The sequence below is a fragment of the Heptranchias perlo genome, chromosome 7 (genome assembly GCF_035084215.1).
Source record: "Heptranchias perlo isolate sHepPer1 chromosome 7, sHepPer1.hap1, whole genome shotgun sequence".
NCBI lineage: Eukaryota > Metazoa > Chordata > Chondrichthyes > Hexanchiformes > Hexanchidae > Heptranchias > Heptranchias perlo.
The window spans coordinates 53,624,379-53,640,721 of NC_090331.1; the positions used below are offsets into that span (position 1 = coordinate 53,624,379).

The following is a 16,343-nucleotide window of genomic DNA, read 5'->3' on the forward strand; positions in this document are numbered from 1 at the left end:
TTTCCTCCCTAATTTGTCCTGCAGTTACTACCCTCAAGATCTTGCACATCAATCTACAACCTAACTCATCAAACTCACTACATGATATCAATTCTACTCTTTCCTGTGTCATTGGTCCCTACATGAACCACAACTTCTGGTTGGTTTTGGTCACTTTTCATAAGTTTTTCCATCCTTTCCATTATGTCCTGTGCCCTGGCTTCTGGACGGTAGCATACCAGTCAGGACTCTCAGTCACTGCTGCAATACAAGGTGTCAGTCTCCCTAATTATAGAAACCCCCACAAATACTACTCACCTGCTCTGATGGCGCATCTTTATTCCCCCCCCTGTGGATAACCTTGTACTCCATAATACCATGCTGTTGCTCTCGATTACCCTCCCTTGTGCCCCAGTCTATGTCCTCATGACAAGCACCAAGCACTGTATACTTACTGGATAAGTCTAGACTGACAGAATTTTCCTGCATTGGTTCCTTCGGTCTCCTCCTCCTCCTCCTCCTCTTTCTAACCTGTGGGCGGTCACTCCCCACTTCCCTTCCTGATTCTAATAAAATATACTTTTCCTCAGTTACATCTGCACACATAAGAACACTCAAGAAACTCAACACCACAAAGCAGCCCGCTTGATTGGCACCCCATCCACCACCCTAAACATTCACTCCCTTCACCACCGACGCACTGTGCCTGCAGTGTGTACCATCCACAGGATGCACTGCAGCAACTCGCCAAGGCTTCTTCGACAGCACCTCCCAAAACTGCAACCTCTATCACCTAGAAGGACAAGGGCAAGAGGCACATGGGAACACCAGCACCTGCACATTCCCCTCCAATTCACACACTATCCCGACATGGAAATATATCGCCGTTCCTTCATCGTCACTGGGTCAAAATCCTGGAACTCCCTTCCTAACAGCACTGTGGGAGAACCTTCACCACACGGACTGCAACGGTTCAAGAAGGCAGCTCACCACCACCTTCTAAAAGGCAATTAGGGATGGGCAATAAATGCTGGCCTTGCCAGCGACGCCCACATCCCATGAACAAATAAAAAAAAGTCAATCACAGATACATGATTACAGGGATAGGGCAGTTGTGAAAATTTTCTGATTTCACAAAAGGGGTCCTGATATAAAAAAAAGAGAAGCAGCTTCACAACCATATTAAATGCACAGTATAGAAAATTTGAGTTAATTGAATTGGGCACTAAATTTGAATTTAGTATCAGACGGCAAGATTTTTCTACTTACAGTTTGGCTGTGATCAGGAGAATAATTGCAACAAATGAATTTTTTTTCAGCTTCTTGATCTGTCCCACCATTGTAAGTCCAAGATAAAAGAGAGCCGAACCGCTGAAAGAGCTTGCCAGACCATCCAGAAATTCTCCGAAAAACATCGGAATCTTTTGTTCAAAGATAAAATTCCCACAAATTCCAATAATGACCATAAAAACAATTGGGTTTTTAAAAACCTGAAACAGTACCAGTGCAACAGTCTTCAGTTTGCTTTGTTGGGTGTTCATGTTTTCCTTCCATTTCTGGATTTCACAGAAGATGAAACCAATTGGATTTAACAACATCAGAGAGATGGGAGCCACCAGGTAAATGTACTGAAGATATTCTGGATATGTATCTCTGTACAGAGCCTCAACTGAAACACATAAAACCATTAGATTACCACAATAGGATAGTAAATTCCTGGCAATATAAAATTTATCTTAAGTATTTGCATTTTATATTGACTAATTCACTTTATAAACAATGTAATAGTTCCTCACAAAGTTATCCATGACAATAACGTTAGGTGGAAATCCCAATTGCCGAGGCCTTTAGCCCTCTATTTTTCCACAATACCTCTGCAGCCATCGATCTGCTTAACCATTCTCTCTCCTCAATTTTTTGGTGCCCTTGTCCCCAGCAAAACCTTTACTCTCTTTATAAATAAAGTTGTTCTTGTATAAAAATATCACTGCACTTCAAGCATTTCAAGAGATCAACAATCAGTAAATAAGAGCACAAATTCTCATACTGCACTATCCAAAGTAAACTACATTTTACAAGTAAATTTTTGGTAACTTGTGGTTTATTTTACATTGGTAAGTGGCAATACAAAACTACAGGTGCGACAACGTAATGTATAATTTATGGAGCTCAATACTATTTGGGCTCTCCACGTCCAACCCCCAACACTTTACTTGTGTCGAGGTCAAATGGCAGCTTCCATGAACAAAATTTCAACTTTTATCTTAAATTTGTCCTGGCCAGTATTTATCCCTCAACCAACATCACTAAACAACAGATTATCTGGTCATTATCAGATAGCTGTGAGCAAATTCGCTGCTGTGTTTCCTATGTTACAACAGTGACTACATTTCAAAAGTACTTAATTGGCTGTAAAGTGCTTTGCGACATCTTGAGGTCGTACAAGGCACTATATAAATGCAAATCTTTCTTTTCTTTATGAGCGGAGAGAATGGGTTAACATGTCAAAAAAATTAACAATTAATACCACACGCTCCTGCCCTTATCGATGGCATGCCGTTTTTCTACCAGTTAGGCCATATAGTTTAAGAGTCAAATTTATTACAAGAAGTGTAAACAAAAGCAAAAATAAATGTTACGAAAGTGTTAAACCTACACACAACATATTTTTTGACAAAATCAACAAAGCTGCCTGGAACCTAGAACCAAGTCTTTTGATGATCTTTAATGTGGGTACACACCTCTGTCCCACGGAGTTCAAGGGGAGAATTTCAACCCCAAAGATTGGGTAGGTTGGGGGCGGGTTAAGGTAAAAATAACAGCTTTTTTAAGTGGGACCCCAACCCGGCTCCAATGCGCCAACATCCGGGTTTAACCCAGGCAGTTTGGATGCGCGCGCATCCCTACTTAATGACGGCAGGCGGATTGTTAAAGCAGCAATGGACCTCACTGAAATAGTTGAGGTACTTAATTTTTTTTGAGGATTCTAAAGCTGAAATTAATTTAAGCTCGCCTGCACGGGTTTCCCATGTCTTCTGATTCTCGTCAGGTGAAAGCAGGTGAGAAGGAGTGGATCCATGAGGCGAGTGCCTTTATTGCACTGCTTGTGGGGCAGGTGGAGCAGAAGTGCTTCATCCAGGCCTAACAAGCTCACCTGGCATGATCAGACCCCCGCGATCAGCCTCCTCTCCTCCCCACCACCCCAGATGGTAGATGCCCCCACTACCTCTGACTCTTCATCCGACTGCCGATCCGATCACCTCCCTGCCCCGGTTCTTCTCCAAGCCCCCCACCCCACGATCTCTCCTTCCCTACTCTCCGATTCACAGCTCCTTTCCCTCCAGACAGGCAGCCACCCTGTCAATCTGGCTGACTGTCGCGCAGAGAAACCCGGAACCAAAAATAATGACCTCCAACTGAGTTTTTTTTTATTCGTTCATGGGACGTGGGCGTCGCTGGCGAGGCCGGCATTTATTGCCCATCCCTAATTGCCCTTTAGAAGGTGGTGGTGAGCCGCCTTCTTGAACCGCTGCAGTCCATGTGGTGAAGGTTCTCCCACAGTGCTGTTAGGAAGGGAGTTCCAGGATTTTGACCCAGCGACGATGAAGGAATGGCGATATATTTCCAAGTCGGGATGGTGTGTGACTTTCAGGGGAACGTGCAGGTGGGTGTTGTTCCCATGTACCTGCTGCTCTTGTCCTTCTAGGTGGTAGAGGTCGCGGGTTTGGGAGGTGCTGTCGAAGAAGCCTTGGCGAGTTGCTGCAGTGCATCCTGTGGATGGTACACACTGCAGCCACAGTGCGTCGGTGTTGAAGGGAGTGAATGTTTAGGGTGGTGGATGGGGTGCCAATCAAGCGGGCTGCTTTGTCCTGGATGGTGTTGAGCTTCTTGAGTGTTGTTGGAGCTGCACTCATCCAGGCAAGTGGAGAGTATTCCATCACACTCCTGAATTGTGCCTTGTAGATGGTGGAAAGGCTTTGGGGAGTCAGGAGGTGAGTCACTCGTCGCAGAATACCCAGCCTCTGACCTGCTCTTGTAGCCACAGTATTTATATGGCTGGTCCAGTTAAGTTTCTGGTCAATGGTGACCCCCAAGATGTTGATGGGGGATTCGGCGATGGTAATGCCGTTGAATGTCAAGGGGAAATGGTTAGACTCTCTCTTGTTGGAGATGGTCATTGCCTGGCACTTGTCTGGCGCGAATATTACCTGCCACTTATCAGCCCAAGCCTGGATGTTGTCCAGGTCTTGCTGCATGCGGGTTCGGACTGCTTCATTATCTGAGGGGTTGCGAATGGAACTGAACACTGTGCATCATCAGTGAACATCCCCATTTCTGACCTCATGATGGAGGGAAGGTCATTGATGAAGCAGCTGAAGATGGTTGGGCCTAGGACACTGCCCTGAGGAACTCCTGCAGCAATATCCTGGGGCTGAGATGATTGGCCTCCAACAACCACTACCATCTTCCTTTGTGCCAGGTATGACTCCAGCCACTGGAAAGTTTTCCCCTATTACCATTGATTTCAATTTTACTAGGCCTCCTTGGTGCCACACTCGGTCAAATGCTGCCTTGATGTCAAGGGCAGCCTTGTTTGGACCAAGGCTGTAATGAGGTCTGGAGCCGAGTGGTCCTGGCGGAACCTTAAATGAGCATCGGTGAGCAGGTTATTGGTGAGTAAGTGCCGCTTGATAGCACTGTCGACAACACCTTCCATCACTTTGCTGATGATAGAGAGTAGACTGATGGGGTGGTAATTGGCCGGATTGGATTTGTCCTGCTTTTTGTGGACAGGACATACCTGGGCAATTTTCCACATTGTCGGGTAGATGTCAGTGTTGTAGCTGTACTGGAACAGCTTGGCTGGAGGCACAGCTAGTTCTGGAGCACAAGTCTTCAGCACCCCAGCCGGGATGTTGTCGGGGCCTTTGCTGTATCCAGTGCACTCAGCTGTTTCTTGATATCATGTGGAGTGAATCGAATTGGCTGAAGACTGGCTTCTGCGATGGTGGGGATTGCGATGGTGGGGATTGCGATCGCAGATTATGACACACTCACTTGATTTCCTGTGTTCCCCAAATGAATATCTACCTAGCCATTGGGTTGCTGGCTCAGAGTAAAAATCAAGCCCCATGTCTCACCACCTACATAACAGTGGCTACACTTCAAAAAGTAATTAATTGGCTGTGAGGCACGTTGGGACATTTGGAAGACGTGAAAGGAATTATATAAATGCAAGTTCATCCTTTGTTAAATAGCTTGCTGAGATGATGATGATGCAATCAGGATATTCCGCTTTGAGTACAGGATCATCTTTTTTCAAGAAGTGTTTCAAGCACCAAGCACTACTATACCAGCTGACTGACAGAGTTATGCTGCTGATCGTGTCAAAACAGTGTGAAATGACCACAAGAATCCAATCAAACCTGCAGTAAAACTGGGACAAAAGCTGACATTCATTCTTGCTGAAAGCACTTCCTACATCAGGAGTATCTATAACACCAGTTGTTATTCAAGTATAATTATACAGATTACAAAAGAAAATATGAAAACATGAATTTTAGTCCTCAGGAATTAATATCACACTCAAATAGGTTAACAAGTACAATGTCAACAAGAAATATATTTTAGGAAAATCTTCACCCTTAGTTTTAAAGATTTTATAATGACCAGGTTATTATTTCTATCCTTTACACTGAAGCTTCTGTATGGAACTGTAAACCCTTGATGGCACAATGTGAAAACAAACACAATCATTTTGTCTGTGGCTCACGCCACTAACTCCGATCCCATCCCCTCCCACGCCACTGCCTCAGGCCAAACCAGATGGTTCACAGCCTCAGCTGAGTTTTTGATCCAATATCCTCTCCATCACCAAGATTGCCTACTTTCACCTCAAGCACAGAATCATAGAAATTTACCGCACAGAAGGAGGCCATTCAGCCTATCGTGTCTGTGTCGGCTGAAAAAAAGCTATCCAGCCTAATCCCACTTTGCAGCTTTTGGTCCGTGGCCTTGTAGGTTACAGCACCTCACCTGCACCCATATCTCAGGCCACCTGCTGCTTAAGCCCTCATCCATGGCTCTGCCACTTCCAGACTTGACTTCTCCAATGTTCTCCTGACCGGCCTCCCATTTTCCACCTTCCAGAAACTTCAGCTCATCCAAAACTCTGCTGCCTGTATCCTACCCCACATCAAATCCTGCTCATCCATCACCCCTGAGCGCCTGAGGTAAGGAGGGCCGTGCGTCGGAGTCGGGGGCCGTGCGTCGGAGTCGGGGGCCGTGCGTCGGAGTCGGGGGCCGTGAGCCGGAGTCGGGGGCCGTGAGCCGGAGTCGGGGGCCGTGAGCCGGAGTCGGGGGCCGTGCGCCGGATCAGCGATAAAGAGTTCGGGGCTTCAAGGAGCGAGGTAAGACAATCAAAAGTGACGTCAGCACAAGGGGAGGAGCTGATTCGCTGCGAGCGAGTGAGGGTTTCTTTTACCGTCTTTTTTTTTTAAGTCTTGAGTTTATTTCAGCTGCTGGAGGCACGAAGTCAAAGCCAACAGGTAAGTGATTGGCTGGTGACTGGTAAGTAGTTTTTCTTTCCTTTTTTTTCTTGACATTGTAGTTGTTAAGCTAACTGAAGGGTTAAGTCATGGCAGGAAATCCCAGACCCGTGTCACGTTCCTCTTGTGGGATGTGGGAATTCAGGGATCCTTCCTGTGTCCCTGATTCCTTCACCTGCGGGAAGTGTGTCCAGCTGCAGCTACTGTTTGACCGCTTGACGGCTCTGGAGCTGCGGATGGACTCACTTTGGAGCATCCGCGATGCTGAGGAAGCCGTGGATAGCACATTCAGTGAGTTGGTCACACCACAGGTAAAAATTACTGAGGGAGATAATGAATGGGTGACCAACAGACAGAGGAAGAGTAGGAAGGCAGTGCAGGGGTCCCCTGCTGTCATCTCTCTCCAAAACAGGTAAACCGTTTTGGATACTGTTGTGGGAGATGGCTCATCACCAGGGGAAGGTGACAGCGGCCAGGTTCATGGCACCGTGGCTGGCTCTGCTGCACAGGAGGGCAGGAAAAAGAGTGGCAGAGCTATAGTGATAGGGGACTCAATTGTAAGGGGAAGAGACAGGCGTTTCTGCAGACGCAATCGAGACTCCAGGATGGTATGTTGCCTCCCTGGTGCAAGGGTCAGGGATGTCTCGGAGCTGCTGCAGGACATTCTGGGGGGGGAGGGTGAACAGCCAGTTGTCGTGGTGCATATAGGTACCAACGATATAGGCAAAAAACAGGATGAAGTCCTACAAGCTGAATTTAGGGAGTTAGGAGTTAAACTAAAAAGTAGGACCTCAAAGGTAGTAATCTCAGGATTGCTACCAGTGCCACGGGCTAGTCAGAGTAGGAATGACAGGATAGCTAAGATGAATACGTGGCTTGAGAGATGGTGCAAGAGGGAGGGATTCAAATTCCTGGGCCATTGGAACCGGTTCTGGGGGAGGTGGGACCAGTACAAATTGGACGGTCTGCATCTGGGCAGGACTGGAACCAATGTCCTCGGGGGAGTGTTTGCTAGTGCTGTTGGGGAGGGTTTAAACTAATGTGGCAGGGGGATGGGAACCGATGCAGGAAGTCAGTGGGAAGTAAAGTGGTGACAGAAACAAAAGGCAGTAAGGGAAAGTGTACAAAACATGACCGGACAGATGGTCTGAGAAAGCAGGGCAAAGACCAAGGGAAGTCTAGATTAAACTGCATTTATTTCAATGAAAGAAGTCTGATGGGCAAGGCAGATGAACTCAGTACATGGGACTGGGATGTTATAGCTATTACTGAAACATGGCTAAGGGAGGGGCAGGACTGGCAGCTCAATGTTCCAGGTACAGATGCTATAGGAAAGATAGAGCAGGAGGTAAGAGCAGAGGGGGAGTTGCGTTCTTGATTAGGGAGAACATCACGGCAGTAGTGAGAGAGGATATATCCGAGGGTTCGCCCACTGAGTCTATATGGGTAGAACTGAAAAATAAGAAGGGAGAGATCACGTTGATAGGATTGTACTACAGACCCCCAAATAGTCAATGGGAAATTGAGGAGCAAATATGTAAGGAGATTACAGACAGCTGCAAGAAAAATAGGGTGGTAATAGTAGGGGACTTTAACTTTCCCAACATTGACTGGGACAGCCATCGCATTAGGGGCTTGGATGGAGAGAAATTTGTAGTGTATTCAGGAGGAATTTCTCATTCAGTATGTGGATGGCCCGACTAGAGAGGGGGCAAAACTTGACCTCCTCTTGGGGAAATAAGGAAGGGCAGGTGACAGAAGTGTTAGTGAGGGATCACTTTGGGACCAGTGATCATAATTCCATTAGTTTTAAGATAGCTATGGAGAAGGATAGGTCTGGCCCAAAAGTTAAAATTCTAAATTGGGGAAAGGCCAATTTTGAAGGAATTAGACAGGAACTTTCAGAAGTTGATTGGGAGAGTCTGTTGGCAGGCAAAGGGACGTCTGGTAAGTGGGAGGCTTTCAAAAGTGTGTTAACCAGGGTTCAGGGTAAGCACATTCCTTATAAAGTGAAGGGCAAGGCTGGTAGAAGTAGGGAACCTTGGATGACTCGGGAGATTGAGGCCCTAGTCAAAAAAAAGGTGGCATATGACATGCATAGGCAGCTGGGATCAAGTGGATCCCTTGAAGAGTATAGAGATTGCCGGAGTAGAGTTAAGAGAGAAATCGGGAGGGCAAAAAGGGGACATGAGATTGCTTTGGCAGATAAGGCAAAGGAGAATCCAAAGAGCTTCTACAAATACATAAAGGGCAAAAGAGTAACTAGGGAGAGAGTAGGGCCTCTTAAGGATCAACAAGGTCATCTATGTGCGGAACCACAAGAGATGGGTGAGATCCGAAATGAATATTTCGCATCGGTATTTACGGTTGAGAAAGGCATGGATGTTAGGGAACTTGGGGAAATAAATAGTGATGTCTTGTGGAGTGTACATATTACAGAGGGGGAGGTGCTGGAAGTCTTAACGCGCATCAAGGTAGATAAATCTCCGGGACCTGATGAAATGTATCCCAGGACGTTAAGGGAGGTTAGGGAGGAAATTGCGGGTCCCCTAGCAGAGATATTTGAATCATCGACAGCTACAGGTGAGGTGCCTGAAGATTGGAGGGTAGCAAATGTTGTGCCTTTGTTTAAGAAGGGCGGCAGGGAAAAGCCTGGGAACTACAAACTGGTGAGCCTGACATCTGTAGTGGGTAGTTGTTAGAGGGTATTCTGAGAGACTGGATCTACAGGCATTTGGAGAGGCAGGGACTGATTAGGAACAGTCAGCATGGTTTTGTGAGAGGAAAATCATGTCTCATGAATTTGATTGAGTTTTTTGAAGGGATAACCAAGAAGATAGATGAGGGCTGTGCAGTAGACGTGGTCCACATGGACTTTAGCAAAGCCTTTGACAAGGTACCGCATGGTAGGTTGTTACATAAGGTTAAATCTCACGGGATCCAAGGTGAGGTAGCCAATTGGATACAACATTGGCTTGACGACAGAAGACAGAGGGTGGGTGTAGAGGGTTGTTTTTCAAATTGGAGGCCTGTGACCAGCCGTGTGCCTCAGGGATCGGTGCTGGGTCCGTTGTTATTTGTTATTTATATTAATGATTTGGATGAGAATTTAGGAGGCATGGTTAGTAAGTTTGCAGATGACACCAAGATTGGTGGCATTGTGGACAGTGAAGAAGGTTATCTAGGATTGCAACGGGATCTTGATAAATTGGGCCAGTGGGCCGATGAAGTTTAATTTAGATAAATGTGAGGTGATGCATTTTGGTAGATCGAATCGGGCCAGGACCTACTCCGTTAATGGTAGGGCGTTGGGGAGAGTTATAGAACAAAGAGATCTAGGAGTATAGGTTCATAGCTCCTTGAAAGTGGAGTCACAGGTGGATAGGGTGGTGAAGAAGGCATTCAGCTTGCTTGGTTTCATTGGTCAGAACATTGAATACAGGAGTTGGGATGTCTTGTTGAAGTTGTACAAGACATTAGTTAGGCCACACTTGGAATACTGTGTACAGTTCTGGTCGCCCTATTATAGAAAGGATATTATTAAACTAGAAAGAGTGCAGAAAAGATTTACTAGGATGCTACCGGGACTTGATGGTTTGATTTATAGGGAGAGGTTGGATAGACTGAGACTTTTTTCCCTGGAGAGTAGGAGGTTTAGGGGTGATCTTATAGAAGTCTATAAAATAATGAGGGGCATAGATAAGGTAGATAGTCAGAATCTTTTCCCAAAGGTAGGGGAGTCTATAACGAGGGGACATAGATTTAAGGTGAGAGGGGAGAGATACAAAAGGGTCCAGAGGGGCAATTTTTTCACTCAAAAGGGTGGTGAGTGTCTGGAACGAGCTGCCAGAGGCAGTAGTAGAGGCGGGTACAATTTTGTCTTTTAAAAAGCATTTGGACAGTTACATGGGTAAGATGGGTATAGAGGGATATGGGCCAAGTACAGGCAATTGGGACTAGCTTAGTGGTATAAACTGGGCGATATGGACATGTTGGGCCGAAGGGCCTGTTTCCATGTTGTAAACTTCTATGATTCTATGATTCTAATCCTCACTGACCTACATTGGCCCCCAGTGTCTCAATGCTTCATATTGAAATTTCACATCCTTGTATTTAAATCCCTTCATGGCCTCGACCCTCCCTAAATTTGTAACCTCCTCTAGCCCTACAACCCTCACCTCCAACTTTTTGCTCCTCTGACTCTGGCCTCGTGTAACCTTTCGTCCCACCATTGGTGGCCATGCCTTCTGTCGCCTAGGCCCCACACACTAGAGTTCCCTCTGTCTCCCCACTTATCTCTCCTCCTTTAAGGCCCTCCGTAAAACCCACCTCTTTAACCAAGCTTTTGGTCATCCTCCTTATATGTCCTTCTGTAGTGCAGTGTCAATGTTTTGATACGCTACCGTAAAGCACTTTGGGGACATTTTCCAACATTAAAATGCAAGACATTGTTGTTGAGTGAACAGTGTGAATTTTCAACCTTTTTGGTTGTTGAATTTCTGAATCTGGAGAAATATTCAACATCAAATCCATTTTTCTACATCCACTGGATAAGATTTTTGTCAAAGCTTCATCCCTTGAAGGTTCATCAATATTCCCCTAAGCCACTTGTCACAATATTCCCCTCCTTATAAACTAGTCAACAGTACTTCTGCTCACACCAAGCAGTAGGAAGCTCTAAAAATCTGTAACAAAAAAATTAAAATGGCAACAGAAAACAACATCCTATCAGACAGGAAACCATGTAAACTAGACAAGCTAATACACTTAGAGATTAGTCATCATGAGTGCAATTTTTAGTTCGGCCTGTTGTTGGATAAATACAGACATACAAGAAAACACATCAGCATATCTGAGGTAGGTAAGTTTTGGTACAGTATATCATCTTTGGAGGAGGATGGCACAGAAAGGAGAAAAGCAGATGGAGTTGGCTCAAAAAGACGAGATTGAAACTAGCTCAATCCTCCATGGCAGCCATCCTGGACCACCGATTGGTCTGTCTCTCTAGATCATATCACTGGGGGCTGGGATTCTTTTTACTGGCTCTGGATGATGCATATGCTAATTCCCAAATGGACAGAGTGATCCCATCTGGATTAACAACTGGAAGCTTACTACTGCTTTGTATGTAAACTGCAAGGTTTTAGTTGGCGGAACTCCTGCAGGACCCTACGCAAAGGTTCCATAAGGCTTAGCTCTTGGCAACCTGTACCCATGTTCTCTGGGCTTAGATATGGTGTTTTCAAAAGGCAGAGAATGTGTATTCCATACATGACAAACGGAAACCGTACTTTTAAATGAACTTCTCAATAGATGCAAGCATGGGATGGTTCCATTTCTGGCTACATAATCGCCATACGTGCGATCACATCGATAACATCACTTCCTGTCCTGCAAAAGTTCAGAATCTCAATGGTGACACTTTTGCTTCCTGTCCCACAAAGTTCAAACCTCTTCACCACAAGCTTTATACCTTTGTTCTTGCTGCTTCAGTTCACTGCTGTGTTTCTGTGCTACTTGAATTTTAGAAATGTTTGTGGTGTTTCTGAAAACATCTGCAACAATGAACTGCTTGTGCTGCTTGAATCAAAATTTGTGCTTTTCTAATGCCAAGATCTGCAAAAAAAAATCTGTACGCTTTTATACTACCTGAATCCATGCTGCTCCTGCTAAGAGCTTTTATGCTGCTTGACTCTGCTAACTTTTACTAACACTAGAGTAGCTGCTTGTGGGGAATAGTTTATTTCTAGAGTAGTTGCTTGCAATGCATTAATTGTACTGATTCCAGTGATTGAAATAGGCATTCATATTCCAGTGATCATAATAGTTTATTCATAGTGTTCTAGTGATCCTGATCAGAACTGTAACCATTGTACGGTATTAGCCATATTGAATCCAGTGACTGTAGTCGTCATTTGTGGCACTAGGATTAGTTGTACTAATTCCAGGCATTGTAGTGGTAATTCAATCAAACCTTGACTGAACTCCATTAGTATACCTCATGCAGTCAAACACGAATTATGCCACGTACCTCAAATCAATTAAGTTTTCCACTGTGTGCTTTATCTGTGGCACTGGGAGCTGCAGCACTTTGTGTGCTCCATGTGGTCTTGCTTTTATCCAAGGATTAGCACTGCCCACACAAGTTTAATCTGCTCCATGCGCATTCCCCTTTGTCTACTGCACCGACACCTTTGGCAATGCGGAGTACATTTTGATTGCAGGAACGGAGCTCAGCGAATCCGCATGCGTTCTGCACTGATCTTGCGAAATTCTTTCTATCATGGCGATGAATATTCTCCATATTTTCATTTAATTTCCAGTACAATATAGAAAACCCCAGTGCGTGCACACATGGTTTACACCAGGAACACAGATCTCTGACAACCTGTGCATTTGCTGGGGCATAGCTGCACCATTTGAGACAGAAAACCTACAGGAATCTGCTGTGCGGAAGATTCAAGTTTCCGCCGACAAGTTAGTTTTCCTGAGTTGTCTTTCAGAGTGTATTGTCTTTCCACTAACTATATACATGTCATATGTTCAGTGTGCAGGTTGGTAGAACTGCAGTCCACAATAATGAGCAAAGTGTCCATGGATACCACTGAGTAATTCAACAACATTTTACCAACAATTGAGTTTGACAGTTACGAGGATTTTCAACATAAATTTCAATAACTTCAATAGGTACCTTTGCTTCAAGGTGTATTTCGTGCCAACTATGTTCAGCTGCAGAAATGTGTTGTGTGCACGCGCACATCCGATTCTTCATTATTAGGAAATACTCAGGCAGAACTTATCATCTTTCTTCTTTTGACAAGTAACTAGCAAACTCCACAAAGGAATCCTCACATGCACTGACGAACGAGAAGAGACGGAAAATGCCAATCACTGACAGATTCAAGCACTGACGAACGAGAAGAGACGGAAAATGCCAATCACTGACAGATTCAAGCGTTTTTCAACACGATGACAGCTGTGCAACCAATCCAGTGAAATTTGATGAATCAACAGTAGGTGTTACATCTGACACTCATTAGTGTGTTTGGTATGGCAATGTCTGTTATTATTGTTGATGGGCATCTAAATTAGTATTGTGCAAGTGGGCTGCAACCATGTGGCAAGACTATTCAGACTATTGAGAGATGCATATATTAAAGTCACTTTGTTATCACAGAGCGCTGCCAGGACAAGTTGGAAAGCGTGTAAAGGAATACAGTTTTCACACAAATGAGTGAGGAATTCAATGCGTTAGCAGTAACTGGGTTATGGGTGAGAAATAACAGGAACCAGCCTTAGTGCAGTAATACTCAGTTAAAAACACACAACCATGCTATCAGAGGCAAAAACAGTGAAACAAAAGGATGGGTTCGTATGTCTGAACATGTCACGAAGCAACTACATTCCAGAATCAAGGAAAAACGATTGATGGACCCCTAAAAGTGCTGATAAGAGAACCATCTATAAGTGGTTTAAATTTACTGCAGTGAAAAGGGGGGAGTCAGGAGTTAACTCAATGTATAAGTAGCCAGCCCCTACTCAGACTCAGAGTAGAGAACAGAAAAGAAAGTACCAGGTGGGTAAACGAGAACGAAAAGTTCATGGATGGAAGGAACAAGGTTGCGGCTTCTTCCCAAAAGACAACGGGGTAATATAATTCTCGATTGTGCTTTGTAAACTACTGCTTAAATACTGTAATATATTGATTCTTGCTTGTGCTAAATAAAGTCATATGGCTATTAACCATTAGGGTGTCAATCTCAAACAATTGAACAGGGTGTCAAATTGACTAAACGTGACCATCCAAGCACCACCAACTGAGTTTTTGACATTTCTGCTCGCCAGCCCTTGATCTTCTGCCCATTAAAGCAAATGGGCAATTTGCAGGCCAGCAGGCTCAGTAGCAGAAAACACTGGCCACTGGCTCCTTCAGCTCCTCCATCATGCACCACAAGATCTCATCTCTAGCAGTTAGTAGATGAGCAAAAACATACTCAATATCAGCCATCTGTACTTTCTGATGCAGAATGGTCATTGCAGCTAACCTTCACCCATTAACTTCTCATTCTACATCCTATCAAAACTTTACAGGTGACTCAAATGCAGTGCACAGGGTGACCAAAAATAGATTCAGAAGTCGAGGATTATGATCTAGAATCATGGTCACATTGTCTATATTTGTACACTGAGCAATAGGTGCACATTCAACAGCTTGTCACCTGCTTGGCTCACGTTCAGAGGTGTTGCCTCAGTTCTTTAATTTCCATGGAGCCCTGTGCCTCCTTGCCTTACTCCCAAAGCCTGAGGGAATATTGAAAATCAGATGTATTTCTTTGCATCTCAAGTATACTTTTGAGCTCTGTCTCTGTCTCCATGACCATTGGGTGGGCGGGCTGTGGCAGTAGCAGAGATAGAGTGGATGGATTACAGACAAATCTTGGTGCTTTATTATGCTTTTGATGCTTTGACATTTTGGGGTGATACGTCCACTACAGGTGATTTGAGAGTCTAGTTGGTCCCTCAGATATGCAGCTTTAAAATTTTTGAGGCTTGAAATGGAGTTCGGCAGTGGATCCGATAATATTTACAATTTCAGGGCCTAATGTAGAAGTCTTCAGCAATACTTCTTCCCAAAATATATACCCATCAAACAAAAGGGCACTTTACCAAACCGTGCAAACAACAATAATCTCTCAACCAAGTTCAACACAAAAATGTTACAGTGGATTGCCCTGAGGCACACAGCACATTAACCTGACGAAGGAGGAAGCCTCCGAAAGCTTGTGATTTTCAAATAAAATTGTTGGACTATAACTTGGTGTTGTAAGATTGTTTACACATTAAATAAGGCACTCGTTGTCAACTGATTAGCAAGAAAACAGATAATCAGATTCTATTAAAGCCTACTCTTCTGGAATAAAGTCAGTAGCAGAACTAGATAAACTGATTTTTAATGTTTTTAAAAAATATACAAACCAGTAATAGTTCATATTTATTTGCTATCCCAACCCAGAGAGATTAAAATATGACAGAACCAGTAACAATCTACAGTTTCATTAATATCATTGATGCAGCTAAATGTTACAGCAAGCAATATGCTATTTAATTGCAAATTAAGTATGAGTTGTTTTGCAGAATAAAATCACCACATTCTATCCACATAACAAATAAAACACAAGTGATGCAAAGTGGCACATTGATACACCGAGATACTGCATCAGAGTTCTGTACACTTGGCAAACTTCCTATGAAACTTGTTGTTACCAGAAGCCTGGAAGCAGGTCGAATGGCATCTGGTATTGGCATGGGGGAAATACTTTAATTTTAGGAGGGAGTAAAAACAGGAGAAATTTAAGGGCACATGTGCTTTGATGAGCTACAGCTCTGTATTAACTACACTGTTTTCTTTCAAATATTTCCCAAATTGTCAAATAGGCTGCATTCAACAACTGTGTGGATACAAAAAGAAAACAAAATTGAACTGCAGCTGTAATTTAGACTGAACATTTGAGAAGTTACGCTTTCCAGAAGCACAGCATTGTGTTAGTTAAGATGATGGTGCAGGTGTCAAAGTTCAGGTTTTCAAAACCTTCTTCTCATGTAAATGGCTTGGTGACAGTTTCCATAAACAGACTGCAACTCCCATGAACTGAGAAACTGCATCTTTTACTCTCTGCAACACTCAGTTATTGCAGCTCAGGTCTAACAATTAACCCCAATCATCGTAAATCACTTACTGAAGAACATGTTTCATTTAGATAAATGTGAGGTGATGCATTTTGGGGGATCGAATCGGGCCAGGACCTACTCCGTTAA

General features: G+C 44.2%; 1 protein-coding gene across 3 annotated transcripts in view; it reads right to left on the minus strand.

The window, feature by feature from the left end:
- gpr155a (G protein-coupled receptor 155a) overlaps window positions 1–16,343 on the minus strand; it is a 103,611-nt gene that overhangs the window by 65,250 nt on the left and 22,018 nt on the right. For all 3 annotated transcript variants that reach the window (XM_067987575.1, XM_067987576.1, XM_067987577.1), the window contains one exon: window positions 1,249–1,648. In XM_067987575.1, the coding sequence (XP_067843676.1) occupies window positions 1,249–1,648 (400 nt within the window). The remainder of the gene's footprint in view (window positions 1–1,248; window positions 1,649–16,343) is intronic.